This window comes from Podarcis melisellensis (genome assembly GCF_964234715.1).
Source record: "Podarcis melisellensis genome assembly, chromosome: 13".
In the NCBI taxonomy this organism is placed as follows: domain Eukaryota; kingdom Metazoa; phylum Chordata; class Lepidosauria; order Squamata; family Lacertidae; genus Podarcis; species Podarcis melisellensis.
Window position 1 is genome coordinate 32,983,359 of NC_138545.1, and position 23,796 is coordinate 33,007,154.

Sequence of the window (23,796 nt, forward strand, 5' to 3'; positions counted from 1 at the left end):
CGAAGCAGCCTGGCAGCAGCCTATTTTCTTGCTGACAGACCTGCATCAATGAACACTGAACAGCCAAATAATTCCAGAATGTCACTGGCAGTCAGAAAGACAGGACTGAGAAGAGATTTCTGATGCACTTCAGAACCCATACGAGATGTTCTGGATTTTGTGGGACTCCTGACAGTTTTTAAGACCCATGTTAACATATAATGCATTGATCAGTGCAGGCTTAACTGGTCATAACTCTGCTGTCTGCAGATGCAGAAATATGCAAATGTATTTCAGTTTCAGTTGGCCTATGGGAATTAACTGCTGCTTTGCTGTTTTATTTTCAGTGTTACATTTGCTTTTTAATTCAGATTTTATATTGTTTTAATTGTTGTGAACCTCTATATGTAACTTCAGTGCGTAGGGATATAGATACATTTTAAATAAAAAAACCAAAGCAATAGCCAGATCCATCCTAGTACAAGTGTGTATTCATTTCTAAAAGAAATTTAAAACAAAACCATTACTTCCTAATTAATCTCTTGAGAGAAATGAATGAAAAGTACAAAACTGAATGGGAGAAGCAAAATTCTTTAATTCCCCAGAGGCTCCTGGAGGACAGCCTTTATGCTGGGATGCTCTTCCTCTGATTGATCAGGCAGGATCATGTGTCAATGCTATCTTGCGGGGAGGAGGCATCCCATAGTTTCCAGACCATCCCTGCCTTCAGCACTGAACAAATTCAGTGAGTGGAACATGTGGGTTGTTGTTGTTTTTTAACTACTTCCTTTTCTTTTCTTTTCTTTTCTTTTCTTGGATTGAATTTTCTGGTTTTTTTCCTACAATTTAACTGGTCCCCGCCCCCCATTACTTCTTCCTTGGACTGTTTCAGGGTACATTGATTACTTCCCTCTTTTCAACCCCTTCTTGGATTTCACCTCCCTCTTGCCCACCCCCCTTTAAAGGAAGGGAAACAGGGCAGTGCAATCCATTCCCCTTGGGCAGCTTCTAACTGGGAGAATTGGGAAGCCAGTGAATCTCCAACCTGCAGGCAATTCTCCTAATAGTTGCTCAGCACACTGCACGGACTGTGCGCCTTTTTATAGGTCCAATCCAGAACCTTTGTTTTTACCACGTGCAAAGTGCTGACTTCATCAGGACTACAAGAGGGAGCCACTGGATTTGAGCCAGCCTATTTTTCCTGCCTCTGGAGCAGCCAGAAACCATGTGGAGAAGACCCTGAGATCAGTGTGCACAGGGCATTACATTGCTTAGCAAAGGATGTATCAAGGGAATATTCTGTAGGAGGCCAGGGATGAGGTAATCCTGGAGTCTTTTAAAAGTGGCAAGACATGAAAACTGTCCAGTCTGAAGCATAAAGCACTGGGAAGCTTGAAGAATGGCACCCCATAATAGCTTTTGGGAACCCTTTTTGCAATCTGTGTAAAGCACCTGCAGTTTTCATGATATTTGGGTTTCATTTAAGAAATGGAGGCACCAGAAAACAGGCTGGATCAGCACTGCAGTCAGTGTAGAACCGTAACAAAGGAGAAATGAATGAAACAAAGGAAATGAGACAATCATTGTTAGCATCAGTCTGTCTCAGAAGACAATGGAGGAGCGAGCCTACTGGGGTGAAGTCAAAGTGTTGAGACAATAATGAGTGGAAAGCAAAACATTTTTTCTAAGTGCACATCCCTAGAAAACATGGGCCTAGTAATTTGGGGTGCTGTCATAGCTTAAAACTGTGATACCAAAGACATTTGCATTGCTGTAATGATAACTTTTATTTCGGGGGTATTCTCACTGGCTCCAAGTAGGAGGTTTGAAAGTGGCAGCAGCATTGAGTTGAGAGGGTCCTGATGCTGCAGCTGTATGTAGATTGGTGGTTAGGAAGAGTTGGACAAGGGAAGCAAATCCCCCTGTAGGGTTTCACTCCCTTTCCCCCCATTGGTTTCATGGGAGTAATGGCTGCTTGCCTTATCAAAATAATTTGTTGGAGCTGTGAACAAATTGTTTGGAAATTACTCTTTGCATTAAAATTATTTTAAAATTATTAACAGCAGTAGAATTGTAGAGAATTGTGTGTTGGTATTAATGAAACTGCAGCTGCTTACTAGCTGGGGGAGCATTTTCATGTGAGTTTTTTCCCCCTTCCACAGAGGATCTTTGGGAAAGCCTGGAACAATCGAGTGGTAAACCTATTGCTGCTGTGATGAATACATGGACCAAGCAAATGGGGTTTCCACTTGTTTATGTGGAGGCAGAACAGGTAGGTATATTACTTTCTTACTTTTATAGTGGCTCAGTTGAGACAACATGCAAAATGATTGCGCTTTCAAACATAGACACAAATCCCAGTTTGTTTTCCATCTGCTCGTCACTCCCATTTCTGTATTGGAAAGGGCCCTCTGGAAAAGCAGCTGTAACTTCTGGCTTGTCAGTTCAAATATTATACCAAACCTTAGTTAGCTTGAATAGTATTTTGTGTACACACTAGAAACTCTAGTTTTCTAACTTGATCACAAACCGTAGTGTGTTATTGCAGACATCATGCCATTCCGTACTTACGCTTCCTGAACCATGGTTGAGCTTGATGCCTGAATTACGCATTTTCTGTCAAACACAACACGTGCATTCACACGTCACCGGCATCTAAGTTGAATAAATGAGTCAAAATTTCAAAAACATTGAATTTACATGTTCTTACTGTGATATTGAAGGCTTCATAAAATTTGTGATATTTTAGAGATGGCAAAGGCAGAAAATGTATTCCTAATTGGAATGGTTGACTAAACTGGATAGATTATGCAAATAAAGCAGATTTGCAAGCAGATTTTCCTAGCATCACTTGTGGGAGCAACTGAATTGATTAGTTAGTGTAGACATTGGTGAGAATACTGATGGTTATATACTCTGCACTTAAAAATCCAATGATGGGTAAATTGTGCAAATCAAGCTAATACTGTATATTTTTGTGTTCTATTTCTGGAACAAATGAGGAATGAAGATGCAGGGTACTGAAGCCTCACACCTGGATTCAGCTACTCCTTCTCTTGCTTAAGCATTGCTCACATGAACTTTCAGTAGTTACCTTCATAGCCAGAAAGTCTTAAATTCCTAACACTGAATGCTGCATCAAAACTACTGATACAATTTGGTGCATCTGTTTACATGGATTACCAAAAACCTCAGCTCTAGAGTCCCTTGCTGATTACAAAGTTGGCAAATTCATTCTGAGATGTTCTTTATTTTTTAATTATTAAAATGCTTGTATGCCGTAATTTCATTTAAAAATAGCAAAGCGATTTGCAACGATTTGCAATAAAAAACACATAAAAATTAAGCCATTTTCTTCTTTCTTAGATCTAATTTATTTGTAACTTAAAATCAATAAAATACAATTTTTTAGAAAGATTAAAATAGATCACCAGCTAATTATTAAAGAATTTTTTAAAATTGTCCACATAAGCCTGGTGGCAAAGAAATGTTTTCAGCAAACTTTTCAGCAAATAAAGAATACATCTGCTGATTGAGAACATTCCACAGGGCTGGGCCAATGATACCAAAGGTCAGTTTTGTCCTGATATCAAATGAGCCTCACCAATTTATTAAACAACCAGTAATGCTCCTACAGATTATTTTAGTCATTGAAACATTTCTATCCTGCTTGTCAGTCCTAGGATGTCTATAAATAAAACATGAAAACAATTTAAATAACACAAAATCTAGAATGAGGTTGAGGGGGAGCCAGATGAGAAATATTTTTGCTGCTCTCTAGAAAGCAGTTATAATAAGGGAGTCTAGGCAGTACAGCCTTGAAATGGTTTGTTGCTTAATTTGGACTTGCCATTGAAGTCCATTTGTAAGCTGTACACAAATTCTGTTTCTCCATTTGTGGACAATTCTCCAAATTCTGAAGTCCATTTGGAAGAATGTCCCTAATTCTGCTTCTCCTGTGCCCCACCCCACCCCTGCATCTGATTCCTCTGAGGAAGAATAGCAGGTGCTAAAGGTGTGAGATGAATGAGTTGCTTTCCTAGAATGCCCTTGCTCCTCCAGTGCTTTGTGCAGCAGACTGTTTTTAACAGTGCATTGCTGTGATAACTTTCAAAATCTTAGATAAGGATTTTTTTGTCTGTGTTTGGGGTCTTCCCCACCAAAAATAACAAGCTTGTAAATGCAGGAAGGAAACTATCATAAATTGTTACTTGGAGCTGCAACTAAAAGCAGAATGGATGAAGCAGTAGAGTAGAGGGCAGGATTTATGGGAGAGGGTTGAGAAAACAGGACTCGGGTGTGGGAAGAAGATGGGAAATGTAAATGGTGTAGCAAGCCTCAATTTTCTAAACACTAGAAGAACGCGGGTGGCACGGTGGGTTAAACCACAGAGCCTAGGACTTGCCGATCAGAAGGTCGGCAGTTCGAATCCCCACAACGGGGTGAGCTCCTGTTGCTCTGTCCGTGCTCCTGCCAACCTAGCAGTTCAAAAGCACATCAAAAGTGCAAGTAGATAAATAGGTACCGCTCCGGCAGGAAGGTAAACGGCATTTCCGTGCACTGCTCTGGTTCGCCAGATGCGGCTTAGTCACACTGGCCACATGACCCGGAAGCTGTACGTCGGCTCCCTCGGCCAATAAAGTGAGATGAGCGCGCAACCCCAGTCGACCACAACTGGACCTAATGGTCAGGGGTCCCTTTACCTTTACTAGAAGAATATCCATATTCGTTTTTAATTAATGTGACATTATACAACATTTTCCAAAGTACAAGTACTTATGTATTCATTAGACGTAACTCTCTAAAGGGAGCCAGTTTAAGTCCCATGTTGCAAATGCTATTTTGGGGGCAGAAAAAGTGCCTCATAAGGCTCTCCAGTGATTTCATTGCTGGGCTGAGATTTGCAGCAGGAACTTCCTGTGTCATGACTCATGCTCTTAAGGACTGAGACCTAAGCAGTATCCAAGTTTTGGTATGACTTTCCTCTAAAACAATTGTAATTTAACATAAAGTCATAGAGTCATATAGTACAACATTATGATAAATTATCAATTGTGGCAAATTTGCTTCATTTGAAAAGAAGGGTGCTATAAGGCACTTAAGTTACTGGTTTGGGAGCACTGCCCCCTAATTCCAGATGAGAAGTGGTTTTGGTTACTCAGCAGCGTGCTCAGATATGTTTTCTTCCATATCCATCTTTCAGGTCGTTGCCTTCATTTATAAGCCACAACACTCACTCCTCAAATAATCATCGGGATGGTTGTGGTTAAGCATAGAAACTTCAGTTTTTGTGGTGAAAACCATTCAGCCATAAAAGTCTATATTTTGGTCCTCTATATCCCTGAAGACTTATTAGCAGCATTGCATGAGAGGCTTTGAATAGTTATTTAACTGGAGACCCTCATCCAAACGCATTTGATTATGTCCTCTTATGTTCAAGGCCTGAGGCCTGATGTAGAATTTAAGTTTGTTAAACTGAACCATGGATCAGCTTGAGCCAGGGCCACATTTTGCCAGGCAACCAGACTACCTAATCTGTCTTGCTAGAATCTCATTTGTCCTACTTAACCTGTAGCCACTGATAACCCAGTCCTGGTTATGCTATATTATATGTGATACAATACAGTCTCATAAGAAAACATGGCAGCTGTGACTGGGGCACCAGAGATCATTGGGACCAACAGAAAAAAGGTATGTGGGAATGCGAGGACAACAACAGAGGGGGGTGAGAATTGGGAAAGAAGTAGCAGCTCAGCATGTTGGACATTTGACCAGCCTAATGTGGCCTGTGAATTCAAGGAATGAGGCCTTCATAGCTGGATGGGTTCTGGGCATATGATCTTATTTGAAACCTTTGAATACTATTCTTGCCTCTTGTTCTCTACTCCAGCGAGAAGATGAAAAAGTGTTGAAGCTAGTCCAGAAGAAATTCTGTGCCAGCGGACCATATAGTGGTAAGGCGATGGCTAATAGCAGGAGCCAAGCAGCGCACCATATTGTACGTGACACCAACCATTCTGGGAAACAGCACTTGCACTGTCAGTTTCTGCAGGCAGGTGTCCTTTTTAGGATTTAGATGTTTGAAATAACTTGATCTTTTTTATATATATAAAAATGAACTACTAAGCCTGAAGTTCTAGTTTTTCATTATTTTCCTTCTTACAGTCTGCATGTTTTAACTAGGAAGATTGTAATCTGCCTTTAAATTTTCTTTACAATGTGTACTCGGTGCCTATGTGTATCCAGAACATTTCTGGAAGGCAGTAGAAATGGATTTACACAGTGTTTCCCCCTCCTCCTGCACATGGAACTCTAGTGGAGAATGGATTCAATATTGCAGATACTGCACTCAGCTGCTCCGTTGCCACACATATTTGACAAACCACATATTTAGCCTTTGTTAGGCATGTAGTTGGTAGATATCTGAGTGCTTATTTATCACAGTTAGAAAGGACAAAAAAAAAAAAAAAGCTTTTAGCATTATCTGTGCCGGACGGCAGAGTCATCAGTGCACGTAATCAAGATACAGCTCCACTTCAGGAAGGAGCCTTTAGTGCAGGAGTAGCTAACCAGTGGACTTCCATATTTTGCTGTACTAAAACTCATTATCCCTGACCATTGGCCATGCTGCTAGGACTGATTGGAACTGGAGTCCAGTATGTGGTGGGCCATGGGTTAGCCACCCCTTCTTCAAATAGCACCGGATTACTGATGCAAGCAGTAAAACCATGCGTTCCAGGAGAAAGCACATAACAAAAAGGCAAACAAGCCACTGGCTCCTCCTACGTGAGGATGCAGAGATTACTTTCCTGGTGGCAAATATAAGTCAGACGCTGGGTTTGAAAGAGACCTGAAGGAACTTAGAGAATATTCTGTTGCTAATTGTGGTACTCCCTTTCAAGAAGAGAAGTAAGAGAACCCACCTTATCTTACAGACAATCCGGTGAAGGAGGCATGACTATATACTCTTAAACTATCTTCACTGTTCCAGAACGTCATACCTCTCACTAGTTCAAAACATTCATTGACTTTCAAGATTATATTTGCTAACAGTCAGCTTTTAGCCTTATATCTGCAGCTATCTATAACTGCTTCTATTTCTACTTACCTTTTTATTGTGGAGTGTAATTATGTCCCTGTTCAACCTTTCTTTTTCTAAGCTGAGCAGATTAAGCTCTCATATTTGTTCCTAGCAATGTATTTCCTTCCTATGACCATTCTATTTGCTGCTCTTGAAAATACAGTATTTCTTTCATATTCATTACCAGACTGAACGTAAGAGTTCATCTAAGCATTCATGAGCAGAATTGAATAGTTTTGTAGAGTTTATGCAGGAGCATATATTTTCTAAGCTCTTTGTGCAGTTTTCATTGCTTGAAAACCATGGTGGTTGAATAGCTTTATGAATATTTTTCAAAGGAAAGTAATGAAGAATTGGAATGTTTCATACTTTTCCCAATCCCAGGAGTAGCTTGCTAAATGAACTCAGTGGGATAGCACCGAACTTTCCGTGCTTCTGCTTAAGCAGCTGTTTGCTCAGGTTGACAGAGGCAAGAGCAGCCCTGAGAAATTTTCACACATTCTCACACAAACATATAACTATACTATGTTTCCTCCTCACATTTGTCTCCCTTCTGTGGAGTTACTTTTAATAGCTAAACATTAGAACCATCTGGGATGTGTGAAAGGATAACCATTCAGTTGCAGCATTGATGCATTGGCACCAGAGCACCCTTGCTTTCCAAGCTGGCTTGCTTAAAAGGGTGCAGGCCTCACTTGAACTGGTACCACACAGTTCTGACTTTTAGCAGGTGTTGCACTGCCTAACCCAAGCCCAATATGGCTAAATGTGTGTGTTTAAAGGAGTAATTCTTCATATAAATAGTTTGTGGCTAGCTTTTAATGACACCTCCACCTTCAAAGTGACTGGAAAAAGACAGTCCTTGCTAGCAGTCTTATAACTCAAAAGACATAACACTATAAAGGAAAAGGATGAGGAGGAAAGAGGGAAATAAGTAAACTTTGACACCAATTCCTAGTTTCATAATAGTACTTGTAATGACCCACCGGAATGGGAACAGCTCAGGGAGTGGAGGAGCCAAATGGAGTTGCTGTCCCAGCAGAGCTAACAGAGTGGCCATTTCCCATCTCTCTGCTGCAGCCTGATGAAATGGCTGCTACCAAGTGACAGATGAGGAAGGGAGCCAGCATGTCAGCAGAGCCCATGGAATGGCCCCTCATATCTCTCCCTCGGTTACAGTCTGCAGGAAGTCAATCGATCATTTCATTTGAACTGGAGTGCTGAACTTGAGAACTACTGTTCTGAAATATAAGTCGTAGATCTCCAAAGTGCTCTTCAGATTATTATTATTATTTATTTTTTAAAAAGGAACTTAGATATTTTCCCTTTGCAGAATCATTGCATTGATACTATATAAATGTGCTGACTTGGAGCAGCTGTGAGTTGAATGCTACAAAAGGGGTGTTTCCGTGGGGCCGGGCAGTTTGCCATACCATGCCTTGTTCTGTCAGGCATTCTTCTCTTTTTTCATATAGGGGATGGTAACCCTCTGTGGATGATACCCATCAGCATCTGTACAAGTGAAGACCCAACCCATGCCAAAATGCAAGTGTTGATGGACAAGCCCGAGTTGACGTTGGTTTTGAAAGACGTGAAGCCAGAGCAGTGGGTGAAGGTGAGCAGAAAGGGAAGACAGTCTTCTGAATTAACCTGGCAGATTGTCGAAACATGGTCAGCACCTTGATAGGCCAGCACAGTGCTCTAAGATGCATCGTCTTGCAGCATGTTATGGTCTTATTACCTTAAAGTTGTGCTGCCTCACAACCCAAACACCAGGACTATGGAAGTGTCCTGAGTCCTTCTGGCTGATAAAGTTATAGTAGCTGCTGTTGTCTGAAAAAGTAGCTATAAATCAGAGATACTATATGAACTAATTTTTAATTGTGGATTTCAGAAGAGAAGAGGTGCTTGCTTATTTAATTATTTGAATGATTTTAAGGCCATTCTATCTAGGTTGCTTACAAACATATAACACATATCACAATTCCATTAAAATATAAGAGGGCAAAGTTAATATATTATAATATCAAAAATGCCAGCTAGCAGTAACAGTTAAAACATCATTTAGCCCAGCATAAGCAAAATCATTAAAAAATAATAATCTAATAATCAGCTGTGAAACCAATATTCCAAAAAACTAGCAGGAATCATACCAAAATAATTTTAAAATCCAGTTTTACTTACTTCATAAAATGTAGTATGTTGATTGAGAGAGGTTTTTTTGCAGTCAAATTTTTTTCTTTTGCAAAGAGGATTACCAAAAAAAGTTGAAACATAGTATGTCTTCAAAATCTTTTTGGTGGCAGGCACGTTACTTGGGTGGAGTTCCAGAAGTAGGAGTCCATAATCTTCACTTAAGTTAGATGTTGCGAACGTAGGATATATCCATGAACGTGCAAGTTGCTTTGGTTTATAATTTTGGATTGTTAAGCTGTTCCTTCTCTAAGATGTCAGAGGCTGGGAAAGGATTGTTGAGACTTGGTGAATGTTGGCACAGTTAATATACATATGCAGATAGGACAAGGACAGTGGTAATGGAATTGCTGAATGAATGTCACTTGCTATCAAGGCTGATTATTTCTGGCTTTGAAGCTTGCCATTCCAGTCCCTTTGTTTCCAGGTGATTCGCCCACATCCTGGAGGGCAGCAAACTAAGCATGTTTCAGCATCCTCCAACAGCACCAAGTATGATTATGTGTACATACTATTCAGCATGGGCCCAAGACACAGACTTTCTAATCCCCTCTTACCTTGTAGCAATACAAAAATAATGATCTCTCACACCAGAGGTTTTCAAACTTCTTGAATCCATGGCTCCCTTGACCAACTACATCCTTTCTTCGGCACCTCTGTGGTGCTCAGGAGCCCAGTTATGTCACCCCTTGCTTGCAGAGCTGGCAGCCTCTCACCCTTTTTCAAACACCTCTTGTGGAGTGTTCCATCAGCCCTCTCTTCTTGGGAGTCCTCCAGGCAGCCACTGCTGCTGTCCCTGGTCTCTGAGCTGCCTCACCCCATAGAGAGGTGGTTCCTCATACAGGGGCCCGGGCTGGGAAGCACCCCCTGGCCCGCCCCAGAGGCACTATTCGCCTATGGATCTTATAGCCAGGGCTGCTGCAACAAACAGCTGTGCAAGCCTTTGGGAGGCAGAGACGTGAGAGATCATCAGAGGAGGGATGGAATGAAAAGGGACAGAGGCCAGTGTTGCTTGCAGCACCCTGACCATCCTTCAAGGCACCCCAGGGTGCCACAGCACACTGGTTGAAAACCACTCTCTCACACTGATCTGCCTTGTAGGCGTGTTGCAGTCAGAAGAACCACAATATGCTTTCTACAGCGCAAAGCGCTACAGAAATTAAAATGGCACTATGTTTTGCACAGGGACGCGGGTGGCGCTGTGGGTAAAACCTCAGCACCTAGGACTTGCCGATCGCATGGTCGGCGGTTCGAATCCCCGCAGCGGGGTGAGCTCCCGTCGTTCGGTCCCAGGTCCTGCCCACCTAGCAGTTTGAAAGCACAATTAAGTGCAAGTAGATAAATAGGTACCGCTTTCTAGCGGGAAGGTAAATGGCGTTCCGTGTGCTGCTCTGGTGCCGGTTTGCCAGAGCAGCTTCGTCACGCTGGCCACGTGACCCGGAAGTGTCTGCGGACAGCGCTGGCTCCCGGCCTCTAGAGTGAGATGAGCGCACAACCCTAGATTCTGTCAAGACTGGCCCGTATGGGCAGGGGTACCTTTACCTTTACCTTTTATGTTTTGCACAGCAATAACAGCTACCTGCTGGTAGTAGACATGCTAAAGGGTCTGCAAAAGGTGACTCGGATATTAATGTGGCTATTAAGTGCTTGTAATAATAAAATCACTTTAAACAAGACAAAAATGTGGTCTGCATGAAGGTGGCGCATTGCATCTTGATCTAAGAGAGCCTTCCAACTACAAGCACTTTGTAAAAGGAATCCCCTGAGCGTTGTCGGAAGAGCATCCTCTGCCATTTCTTTCCAAGCCTAATTCAGAGTGCTGGTTTCGACCTATAAAGCCTTGCAGTGTTTGGGATGTCAGTATCTTGGGACAACCTTTCCCTGGACCAAGCAAGGTCGCACACCTTTTTGGGGCAATCCTGTTTTGCCCAGTATTTGAAAGGCTCTTGGCAACCAGCTGGTTGTCGGGCAGTTTGAAAGTGGCTCCAGCAGGCTTTGGCCAAGCCCCTGCTCTTACCTGCAGGACGGGAGGTTTAGGGTGGGTGGACATGGCTTGCCCAATTTGGCTTCACAGCCCAAATGGGAAGCCTGGTGGGCCAGGATTATCCTTTAAGTTGGAGGTTCTTCACTCTGGCTATAAAACTTCAGGACTTTCTTTGATGAGAGAAGTGATGCACAAATCTAATCAAACTAAACATGGTCCTTTCCAGTAAGGAAAACTAGCCATCTTTCTGATTGTCAGTTTGATAGTACAAGAACTTTAAACTCTTCTCTTTTTGAAACTCTTCTCTGTTAAAGCTGACCTTCTGTTGATGGTAATTCTCATTTATCTTCCTGCATGAAGTACTACCAGTGATATAAAATAATTGCCTAGTTCTGTTCTCCCTGTTTGACTCAAATACAGTCAAGGGTAATTTGGGGACTGTGGATTTGTTTCTCGGTTGTCTTCTGTAAGCTGCTGACTGAATTTCTTCATTCTGTATTTTCAGCTGAACCTGGGAACGGTAGGGTTTTACCGTACACAATACAGTTCTGACATGCTGGAGAGTTTGCTCCCAGCTATCCGTGACCTCTCCTTACCCCCTGTGGACAGGTTGGGGCTGCAGAATGATCTTTTTTCTTTGGTAAGTGATTGCCTGTCTTCTCTCTTCATTAACCTGCCCCCGCCCCCCCCCCACTTTTCCTGTGGCAGCAGATTGCTTCCGTTGTTGTAGAAATGTCTCCCCAAAGTTAGGTGCTATTTCTGGAGGTACAGCATCTACAGCATACAGTTGCAGTTAATGAATTTGGCATCTTGTTAGTGAGGTGTGAAAGTTTCACCTCAGCGTGATCAAGCAAAGGCCCTGTAGCCCCAGCTGGTCATAATGCTGTTTTCCTGCAAGAGAATATTTTACTTTAAGCTAATAGCCTGAGCAATGTGTTTAAACTTAGATAACCAGTATTCTGAAACATGAATAAATCATGCAAATGAGTTATCAAGTGGAAGGTCCTGATTTATGCTTAGTGGTATTCTGCAAGCCAAGTCTTTATTTTATTTTACTTTATTTTCTACTTTTTTGAATAGGTGACTCCTTTGTAGTATCTTGAGCTGCTTTTGATATCCCCTTCAGTTTCAAAAGCAGTTAGCCAAGTGCTGAGACTGGTTTCATGTTTCTTTGAATCCTGGCCACTATGTTTGTTTTGGCTAATTTTGCATTATTTTTTCTGCCGCTTCTGCTTGTGGGGAGGTGCTAGTATACAGAGCACAGAAGCTTCACTCTGTGATCTTTGGGTCTCTCGGGATCTCACTTGAGCAGTGCCTGGCATTTAGAAGCTGCTTGCTACAGCTACAAGTGCTACTTTGTAGAAAGAGCTGGTGCTGAATTTTGTGCCTGGTACTAAACTGTGCCCTTATACAAGCAGTTGCAGATATGTGAAATAAGCACAGCCATGTCAGTGCCATAGGTTCCCCACACACCCTGACCTCCTGGTTTTGGGGGAGGGGGTAATGTGAAAGCGTGTGAAATGGAAGGATTTGCATAACAAATCTGTGGGTGACTCCTTGCTGTGTTTTCCCTTGAGAAACCAGAATAGATTGATTCTGGTTAATTTTAACAAAAAGTTCCATTGGGTCCTGCACAGAGAATGTAGGTTCTTAAGTAACATGCCTTTTAAATTTGAGAATGGTAAAGAGAATGCAAGAGTGATTTACTTCGGTGGGTGTAATGTCTCCCAGTTAAACCAGCGTTTTTTAAACTTACATAGTCATTAAGCCTTTTCCTGCACATAAATTTATCTGCTGACAAATAGTTTTACAGAGGATTCTGGGGTGCTCACTTAACACAGAGCACTGCTCGGGCCTTTTGAACTTTGCAGTAATCCTAAATGATTTGTGAGTGTGAGCACACTTCTATGGACTGAGTTCACTAGCTGCAAACATTCACAAATCGCCGTGGGTGAGGACCTCTGGCAAGAAGGGTCTCCAGCTAAGCTCACTCACACTGAAGTTTGGAGATAGTAGAAATGGCAAGAACCACCTTCATACAACAGTCCAAATGAGAGAAATACCTACTTCTTTTAGAAGCATTTTACATGTCAGAGGACTTGAGAAAGTGGGTTTGGACAGCACAAATAGAGGCGGTTTAGTTAGGAAGCCAATATTTGTACATGATAATAAATGCATCTTTTTCAGCCGCTAGAGACTTGAAAGCATCATGAAATCAGCAGAAGTGCAACTTTATCACTAGACTTTAGTGTTAGGGGCGTAGTGGCACATTGCATCAAGCTTACCTCTCTACCTTTTCCTATTGTTGCAGAGGAACATTGGCAATGGTGGACAAGTTGTAGTTTAAGGATGGTTGTGTGCCATTACTGATTTCACTGAGAAATACTTAAGAAGCTTTAGAACCCTAGGCACTCTTGCCTCACAGAGTTAAGCAGTGCCTCTGACACAGGCCAAGCCAATTCCTGACAAATGAGAGAGTGTGTGTTACAGAACAGATTGCCCAGCAGCGGGTTATCTGTCACCAAGATCACATTGTGGGCAGGGAGCAGCTGGGGTTTCCGTCCAAAAGACCATCCGGTAGGAAGACAAAACGGGCAAGGAAAGCCAGGAGCCAGGGTTGAGGAAGATAGCTCTGCCTAGTCCAGCATCTTATATTCAGTAGTGCCCAGCTAGATGCTGCTTCTTGGCAGGCCCCCCTGTGGTATCCTAGGAATCCTGTGAGTTAGGTTAGACTGAGAGACTGACTGGCCCAAGGTAACCCAGCAAACTTCATGAATCCTGGTTTCCCAGATCTCTCATGAATCTGTCTAATCTCTTTTTAATGCTATCTAAGCTAGTGACCAGAATACCATTCGCTGGAGGTAAATTTCATAAACTAATTGTGAGTTCTAAATTGCATAAACTAATTCTGAGTGCTATATTCTTGCATCTGTCCTGAACCTACTTCAGATCCATTTCATTAGGAGACAACAAAGTGCAGAATTATGAGACAGAAGAAAATTCTGTTTCCCTTTTCACATTTGTTTCATAATGTATTAAACCTCTTTCATATCCCCTTTTAGGGGCTTGATTTGATCCCTGTGAAATTATATTGAGCTGGGAACCAATTGTTTTAATTAGAGAATGAAATATCCTGCAAAAGAAAGAAGGCATGGTTAGTCTTCCAGGCTGGTCACATGGCTGGAAACCAACTCTGTATCCCTACTAAAACACACTGATTCCAGTCCCATGTGAAGTAGCGCTGTCCTTTCTCTGTCCCTGCCTCCTGCAAAAGGCGCAGTCAACATCCAGTCTCCAGATACGAGGAAGAAACACAAAAGAGCTTTCTTCGCGGTAAGCCTTAATTCATTTTGGTTTGGGAGATGAGTGTAACTTGTTTCTTTTCCTCTCTCAGGCCCGAGCTGGAATTATTAGCACTGTAGAGGTTCTAAAAGTCATGGAAGCATTTGTGAATGAGCCCAACTATACCGTATGGAGCGACCTGAGCTGTAACCTGGGGATTCTCTCGACTCTCTTGTCCCACACAGACTTCTATGAGGAGATCCAGGCGTTCGTCCGTGATATATTTTCACCCATAGGAGAGAAGCTGGGCTGGGACCCCAGACCTGGCGAGGGTATGGAAGTTTCTCTGCTGTGAGATTTCAGCACTATGAATCTTTGCCCTGCCAATTTCACTGTGTCCGAATAGACTCCCAGAGACTTACATCAGTGGTGGGGAAACATTTCAGCCTTTCGGCTTATTTGTGTGCAGCAGGGGGTCCTGATTTGGCTCACAAGGATGTTTTCCCAAAGTCACACCCACCTGTACCACACCTGAGGTTGTATATGAAAGCTCCATTGCTGGAGTTTAGGAAGACTAGGAAGCATTTTGTAGAAGCCAGGTCACAAACAAAGCCCTGACTCCAAGCCCTGATTTTTGATGAACTGATAATATTATGTCCTTTTCAGTTCAGATTTTGGGCCCCCCCCCCAAAAAAAAATTCCAGTAAGAAATGCTGTTAATCCTTTAAAAAATAAACATATTTTCTTGTTTTTTCATCAGGCCATCTAGATGCACTTCTGAGGGGTTTAGTTCTGGGCAAGCTAGGAAAAGCCGGCCATAAGGCAACTGTGGAAGAAGCTCGGCGCCGGTTTAAGGACCACGTGGAAGGGAAGCACATCCTCTCCGCTGATCTGAGAAGTCCTGTAGGTTGCATTAAGACATCCTTTTCTCCTTAAAGGATCTGTATTCTCTCCCCACCCCCACCCTCTGCATCCCTTGCCTGTAAACAAATCCTGTCTTTTATACAGTGTTGAGTAACCATGTAAGTTTCCTGCATGGTTGGCCAGTAAGTTTCCTTGAGCAGCTGCTAAATATATCTGTTTAGAAGTTTTTAATTGTAGAAGCAGAACATATACTGATTGCATGGGGGCAAGTTCATATACTCCCAGTGGTTTCTGAAATTCCTAGGCAGAGTTTGGAGGGGCAGCAGGGTGAAATCTAAAAGTGAGGATGCTTTAAAACTGAATGGTAGTAAATGTGCTCCTTGAGAAATTGATTTTTAATCATTTTAAAATCATTCTTTCCAGGTATATGTAACTGTTTTGAAGCACGGTGACAGTACAACCTTAGACACTATGCTAAAGGTGAGTGTGTTCTTTGCATTTCTGTGCATGAAAAAATACAGGGAAGAATCCATCTATAAATGAATGTGATGAGCCCAGGTCGGTAATGCATTAATGATCAAGGGCACAGGTGTTTTGAATATTTGGCATTTTGATAGTGTGTTCTTTTTTGTTCTGTCCCATGTGAACAGTAGTTGCCCTTAATAATGCTCACTTCAGTTCAGCAGGAGAGATTTTTAAATGCTCTTGAACCTCTCCCATTGAAATGAATGGGATTAAAAAGCCCCATTTGTTACACAGGTATGCGCACACAAATTGAAATGATTCTTTTGAATTTAGTCCTATTAATATTAATCCTTCAAAATGGGTAAGATATCAGTACCATAAATTCAAATAAATATAAAGCCTAGAAGATTCACAAAGTCCCTGGGAGAGCTGTAATCATGTCTACGAAGTTGACAAAAAGAGCTTGCACGTCATAACCAAATGGTTATTTTTCTCTTGGCGGCTTTGATTTTCTTAAAAACCATAGAGCAATGTAGCTTAGACTACCCTGGATTCTGGCCCATCCCATTCCATGGAAATTGTGCTTTGGGCTATAATGGCCTCTGGTCACCTATTAATTCCAGTGACCATCAAAACACTCCATAGCAACTGTTTCCACAGGTGGTTCATGTGCTGGGAGAGCAAATTGCTTTGCAGTGTCAAGAGGAGGATGCAAAAGTTTTTTTTAAGAATGGGTTTTTCCTGATACTCTTGCACTGTATGGCACAGCTGTTGATGTTTGCCATGTTCTGTGTTTCCCCCCCATCTTTTCAAGCTTAAACTCCAGTTGCGTCAGCATTTTTTCACAGGAAGATTATTCATCTCTCAGATCATACTGAGTGGCTTTTCTTATACCTTGCAGCCAGCTGTATTTGCTCCTGCAGAAGAGCTCCGATCTAAGTAACATGTTACCCCTATATGAAGGGCCTGGCCATGAACACACTTTGAAAAAAGACAAGCAGTTCAGTTAAATATAGGTAGCACTGCAGGTTACAGTATTTGGAAATGGCTCTCATTTCACTACCGCATGGAGCTAGGGTGCCTCCTAGTGGCTCTGTTGCCATTTCAAATGTGCAGTTATTCGGAAGTGCGGCCTCTGTTTGACCCCCACTAAACTAAGTGGCAAATATTCCTGTGTGGATTACCCGTTGGCCATGCTCCCAGAGGCTGAGCAGGTTTGCCAGCGTACCACATGTCAGGTTTCTAATTTAGCTTCACTGACTTGAGCTTGAAGCAGAGAGGGTGATTGCTTGTGGCAGAGAAAGAGCCTTGTCACTTGCTCTGTTTGATTTCTTTCAGCTCCACAAGCAAGCTGATATGCAGGAAGAGAAGAACCGAATAGAACGTGTACTTGGCGCAATATCTCAGCCGGAGTTAATACAGAAAGTTCTCACTTTTGCACTTTCAGTGAGTAACCAACAAAATGCTCAGTTGTGTGTGTCCCATGCATCGGAAGTTGCATAAACATGGAATTACCGGGTGCCTGTTTTCGAGATCTTGGGAATCTTGGTTTACATTTTTTTACTTTGATTGCTTCTATCATACACATCAAAATCAATGTACAGTGGTACCTTGGTTCTCAAACTTAATCGGTTTCGGAAGTCAATTCCAAAACCAAAGCATTCCAAAACCAAGGCACACTTTCCCATAGAAAGTAAAGCAAAATGGATTAATCCGTTCCAGACTTTTAAAAACAAACCTCTAAAACAGCAATTTAACATGAATTTTATTATCTAACGAGACCATTGATCCATAAAATGAAAGCAGTAAACAATGTACTGCAGTCACACAATCAATCAATCAATCAGTAGCTGAACTGGGTTCCACACAGTCACAAAAAAGCTACAAAAACGCAAAATAAATAGTAAAAACAGACAGACCTCAGCGTAACACTCAAAACGGAAGTGTGGCACTCAAAACGGTGCACACTTGGCTTCCGAAAAAGTTCGCAAACCCGAACACCTATTTCTGGGTTTACAGTGTTTGGATTCCAAGTTGTTTGAGTACCAAGGCGTTTGAGAACCATGGTACCACTGTACTACAAATACATATTGTATATTCCTAAATGATTACTGGTATTCTCACAAGACTCAAAATCCTCACGCCACAGCACAATACCTCATTTTTAAAGAAAAGTTAGTTAACGTTGGCTTGGAACATATATGCCCAGCTTGATGACAAAGAAACCAAAGGGAAATTGAGCAGCAATTGGTACATCACTTGCCCTGCATATCTCCCACAGCCATAAAATTAATGCAAAATAAGCTGAAAAGAAAGAGACAGAGGGAGGAGCAATGGCACAAAGCTGCAAGAGGTGTAAAGAGTGCAAAGCAGGTTCAGAGTGGTTGGCCTCTTTGCCCCTGTATTTTTTCAGAATTGGATCACTCATCAGGCGTATGTCAATATCTTCCTCTGTATGTCTGAGAACTAGCAACTTGTTTGAACTAAAGAAAATGTGTGTGGTAGTGGTAGGCTTGCACTAGTAGTTTACTGCGGTTTACTGCTGAGTGTTCCATTGTAGGCCGGTTCACGTGTGGCCACTGATACCTTGGAAGATTAATCAGTGGTTGCTGCTGTTTTCCTCTGGGTGCTTGAAAGAGACTGGATTGCCTAGGAGTAGAATCTTCAGTCTGAATGTAGAGAAGTGTGGGATACTTGCAGCTTCACAGGCTTAAATGACTGAGAAATAGCAACAATTGCATCTCCTCTGGAATGGCCATGTGGCCATTACAGAATTGAAATATTTACTGCTGAAACTGGCTGTGGGAATAGTCCGTTGCTGTTAGAATGCCCCCCTGCTCCACAGTATGGTTGATTAATACACATGGGGCTGCCACCGAAACCAGCCATCCCATACCATTCCCCTTCCTTCTGCTTCTAACATCTAGTTATAGCAGTGAATACAGTGCAGCAGTGAGGCCCAAGAGGCCTGGCTAGTACTGCCATCAACGGAGGGTGTGTCCTGGAAGACTTCCCAGGATCCTTTGCAACACAGAGAAGCAGGCAAGTGAGTTAAATGAAGCAAGAATATCTGAATGCTGCTTCCCCAGACTAGTTAAGTAGGCAAGCTGGTGCTGCAGCTGCACGTGATGGCATCTCTTGGATGGTGCGTGGGGAACTTAAATGTGGATTCAAGGCTGCTAGAATTACCTGCAATTTCTTACTCCATTTGCAGGAAGAGGTACGTCCTCAGGACACAGTATCTGTCATTGGTGGAGTGGCCGGAGGCAGCAAGCAGGGCAGGAAAGCTGCCTGGAAGTTTGTCAGAGACAACTGGGAGGAACTCTATAATCGCTACCAAGGAGGGTTCTTAATATCCCGGCTAATAAAGGTGCGCACACAAAAAGTTTTGACTACAGTAGTCATTGAAAATACGAGGCTTTAAAAAGTTCCCTCCCCTCCTGATTTATTGTGCATTCCTTGTTTTTCAGCTATCGGTGGATGGATTTGCAATTGACAAAATGGCTGCAGAGGTTAAGGTAAGACAGTCTGATCTGCATCTTGGCTGATGGCATTGCCAGGGCCTGTGCATTTAGAGGCCAATAAAGGGGTGATATGCCTGACCTAATTCCTCTGTGCACACTGTTGGGGCATCCTCATTGTGGGAGGGAGTAGGGGCAAGGACAAATATATGTCAGAGCAAGGTATTCTAGAACTCTCTTTCCTGACTTGGCATTCTCCCGATAAATAAAAACAAGTGTGCAAAGAAGCCAATCGATGTGAATTGATTTTGTCTTATGTAAGGGTTGAATGACCAAACCCCTAACCAAGGAAATTGCCATGGTTACAGACTCTTGACTTTTTCTTTAAAAACCATCAGTTTTAAGCACGTTACACTATAGGGAGAGTTCTTTCCCCCAGGGTTGTGCTGCAGAGGGATTAATTGGCTAGCATATCACAATGAAGGGAGCACAGAATAGTTGGGGGTCATAAACCACTGTCACTCAAAGTGTTGGGACATTTAAGTTGCCTGTTGCACTGTTCTACCGCCCATGGTGGGGGTCACTGAATTATACCAGGGTAAAGCTAGGATTTAACTATAGCTGTCTCAGATAACACACAGAAATACTACTACTAGTACTACAACAACAACAACAACAACAACATATTTATACCCAGCCCATTTGGCTGGGTTTCCCCGCCACTTTGGGTGGCTCCCAATAGAATATTAAAAACACGATAAAACATCAGACATTATAAACTTCCCTAAACAGGGTTGCCGTCAGATGTCTTCTAAAACTCAGATAGTTGTTTATTTCCTTGACATCTGATGGGAGGGCGTTCCACAGGGCGGGTGCCACTACCAAGAAGTCCCTCTGCCCTAGTCTGAGTCCAAATCAGAGAGAGATTTGGAGGCAATGGCATTTGGGGTTATTATAGTGATCAAGACCTGGTAAACCTCACTTGGTCTGTGGAAGTGCATATTGAATGTGCTCTACATATTCTTCAGCAGTCTGCAAGGCCCCGATGAACACTGTTCAAACCTTAGCAAAGATTGATTTTGCTAATTAGTTCTGTGTGAAAACTAGCCCCATACCCACATTTCTATGTAGTTTGATTGTCCTGAAATGGATGAATATATGCCAGAATATATTTATCGTTTTGCTGTCCTCTATACATCACCTTGGGTACTTGAAGGTGGCGCTGTGGTCTAAACCACTGAGCCTCTTGCGCTTGCCGATCAGACGGTCGGCCGTTCGAATCCATGCAGCAGGGTGAGCTCCCCTTGCTCTGTCCCAGCTCCTGCCAACCTAGCAGTTCGAAAGCACACCACTGTAAGTAGATAAATAGGCACCGCTGCGGTGGGAAAGTAGATGGCTTTTCCGTGCGCTCTGGTTTCCGTCAGTGTCCCGTTGCCCAGGAGCGGTTTAGTCATGCTGGCCACATTACCTGGAATGCTGTCTGTGGACAAATGCCAGCTCCCTTTGCCTGAAAGCGAGATAGTGCTTTACTTTTTTACCTGCTTGAATAAGCATAAGGACAATTTATTGTTACAAAAAAACCAAAAAACTATCTATGGCTGTAAACTTAACACCTGCCTTTCTCCCTGGGAGTATAGGATATCTTCTCACTGTGGCAACATAGAAAAATCAAGACAATTTAAAGCAGAAACTTGCAAAAGCATTTAGCCGCCTTAATGGTAAACGTGCTCTGGGTTGCATCCAGGTACACATGCCCAACTGAGCAGTCCCTGTTCTTGTAGTTAGGTTCTGCTTTTTTTGCCCACCTTGTATTTAAAAAAACACACACCCTAAACTTTTATTTCCTGTGGAACTGAGACCTCTATCCTAAGATTCAAACTTATTAAAATGACATATATGGAACTCCTAGTGGATGTTGTTTCGTTTTATATAGGCTTTCTTTGAGAGTCACCCAGCTCCGTCAGCTGAGCGCACCATCCAGCAGTGCTGTGAAAACATTCTGTTGAACGCTGCATGGCTGAAGCGCGATGCCGAAAATCTGCACCAGTACCTCCTGCAGCGCAAGGCCTCACCGACTGCTGTGTGAGCCCACCCTCACCCACCTCTGACATCCCAACTGCTGTGGCCCAACTGCCTCGGTGCGAGGAGGAGGAGCTGCTACCCGACAGCTGAATCATACGCCAAGGAAATTGGAGTCTTTTCTCAAACCAAGGGGATTGGACAATGAATGTAGTTAACTGGTTCCTGCTCACACTCCAAAACTAAATTCTATTAAAAAAATTATCAACAATTCAGCAAAAACAGAAACACCCTGTAAATATAATGGTAATAAAATAGAGGATAACAAAACTGTGAAACTTCCTTAAGCCTTGTCAGTGGTCAAAATATTTAACACCCCTCCTTTCTTTACACTTACTGATGATTTTTTAACCATCCCTCTCCCATTTTCTAAAAAAAAAAAAAAAAAAAAGAAGCAGAAGCAGGGAAACCAGTGGTTTCTAGGCAAGTTGAATTCTGTGGCACGTCGAGGGCAGGAATAGGTTAATGCCTCTGAGCACGCCAGAGAGCACACTACAAGACAGCAAAAACATGTACGTGTTTTGTGGATTGGTTCAATAATGAAAGGCAGCTTGGCACACAACCCAGTGGGTAGTGCCGAGTTGGGTGTTTCTGGAGATGTCCTGTAATCTCAGATTATATTTGAAGGCTTGTAAGAGTCCTGCCCTTCCCAATCTCTTGTCTCACTATCTTTTGAGGGAAGGAGAAATCAAATGTTCTGTCTCTGCCTGCCCCTCTCTTCTTTTGATTTCATTTGCTGATGTCCTTCTTAGAGATTTAAAAAAAAAACACAACCCTGTATGAAAACATATTTTTCAGCCACATGAAAAAAAATAAAAATAAACAATTCATGCCACCTTTTTCTCATTCTTTAAATTATATCCTCCCACTGCATGCAAATAAAGATTTAGTACTGTGACTGGATCCTTCTGGGCCGCTGTTATGGCTGGCCCCCTTTATGCATAACACTGTAGTTTGTCTGAAAGACTCACCCTGTTTGAAAACCAAAACACCGCCCCTAAATACCTTGTGACTGCAGCTTTCCAACCCCCCCCCCTTTCTTTGGTGACGTTTGGTAATTTGATTCAGAAGCCTTAAAACTTGTACTAGCTGGCATGATGATGAAATTCTAAGTTGTGTGCCATCAGTTGCTTACCAGAGTAGCATGTTCCTGCTAACCAGATTTCAAACCCGACACCACTCCTCCCACAGACGTTTACAGTTCCCTTTTTTAAAAAGCACCTTTTTAAAAAGGAATTCATATTTGGTGTGGCTTTAACTGTTATTTCAGAAGGTCATCAGATACTAGCTGTCAAACTGCTTCCCTGGAAACACATTTTTTGTGCTATTGTTTTAAAAGAAAAACAAAAGGAAAAAAAATCAGACAAGTTGGCGTTAATAAAAAGGAAAGTCAATGTGAAACTGAAGAGTCTTGGTTTTGGTATGTGTGTGTTGGTGGAAAAGCTGGAAACTGACTTTTTTTTTGTACGTACCTTGGGCTGTCTTGCCATGACACTGAATCCCTTTTGATGGGCTGTAATATGCAAGGATGAGGGTCTTCCCTATTTATCTTTAATTCTGCTATCACTTGAAAGGCTTCAGAGCCAGAGGTCACTCTGCAATGCCACAAAGTCAGGTGGCTGCATCATGTGAGAGATTTTGGGTGTCATTAATGGTAGCATAGGTGGAATAAAGTACACAACCTATGGGGCACAAAGCACTGGGACTTTCTCTTGCACAAGCCCCATTGAAATAATTCAGCTCTTTGACAGCTCATATTGATGTCAGTAGGGCTGCTGCGGGGGAAATTTCCAATGGTTTGTGTTTCATGTTAATTAGCAAGCGTGTGATTTTTTTGCATTTCATTTTAATGGAGCTTGCACAGGAGAACTGCTTAGTGGAATGTGCTATTTGCACTTTTTTCTGTTACAATACATGAAACTTAAATAATGACTTGCCTCATGGATGTCAGTAAAATCTAAATTCAGCCAGCAAGTCTAGATCCAGCTACATGTATTGGATCATCCGTGTGGCTACAAAAAGGCAGGCTTGGGGAAGGAATTGGGAGGGTGCTGGCTGGGTCCTAGAGTCCGCCGCCGCCTCCACAAAGCCTACTAAGTGCTTCTGCTCCTTTGGGAAGGAGGAGGGCGGGCTCTAGGACCCTGCCAGAGTCCCTTCTCCTTCCCAAAGCCCTGCATCTTGCTTACTACTAGGGCTCTGGGATGCTTCCAGAGCCCTCATACCGCCTTCCAAAAGGGAGGTAAGCCCATTATTGTAGCTTTGTGCAGGTGTGTGTGTGTGGTGGGGGGAATAATTAAATTGAGAGAGGGTTTCCTCCTATCTCCATTTATTTATTTCTTAACACACTGCATAAAGCTGTGATTGCATAAGTAAAATAAGCATAAGAAGCGGGTTACCTATATTCCATG

The 23,796-nt window shown here is 42.5% G+C and overlaps 1 protein-coding gene across 1 annotated transcript in view; it reads left to right on the forward strand.

The window, feature by feature from the left end:
• The window catches only part of NPEPPS (aminopeptidase puromycin sensitive), a 74,129-nt gene extending 51,340 nt beyond the window's left edge, over positions 1–22,789 (forward strand). The window contains exons 13-23 of the mRNA XM_081885573.1: positions 2,142–2,251; positions 5,870–5,933; positions 8,536–8,675; positions 11,743–11,877; positions 14,632–14,851; positions 15,280–15,422; positions 15,807–15,863; positions 17,187–17,294; positions 19,063–19,218; positions 19,319–19,366; positions 21,243–22,789. Coding sequence (XP_081741699.1) covers positions 2,142–2,251; positions 5,870–5,933; positions 8,536–8,675; positions 11,743–11,877; positions 14,632–14,851; positions 15,280–15,422; positions 15,807–15,863; positions 17,187–17,294; positions 19,063–19,218; positions 19,319–19,366; positions 21,243–21,395 — 1,334 coding nt within the window. The 3' untranslated portion in view covers positions 21,396–22,789. The remainder of the gene's footprint in view (positions 1–2,141; positions 2,252–5,869; positions 5,934–8,535; positions 8,676–11,742; positions 11,878–14,631; positions 14,852–15,279; positions 15,423–15,806; positions 15,864–17,186; positions 17,295–19,062; positions 19,219–19,318; positions 19,367–21,242) is intronic.
• Positions 22,790–23,796: the final 1,007 nt, after the last annotated feature.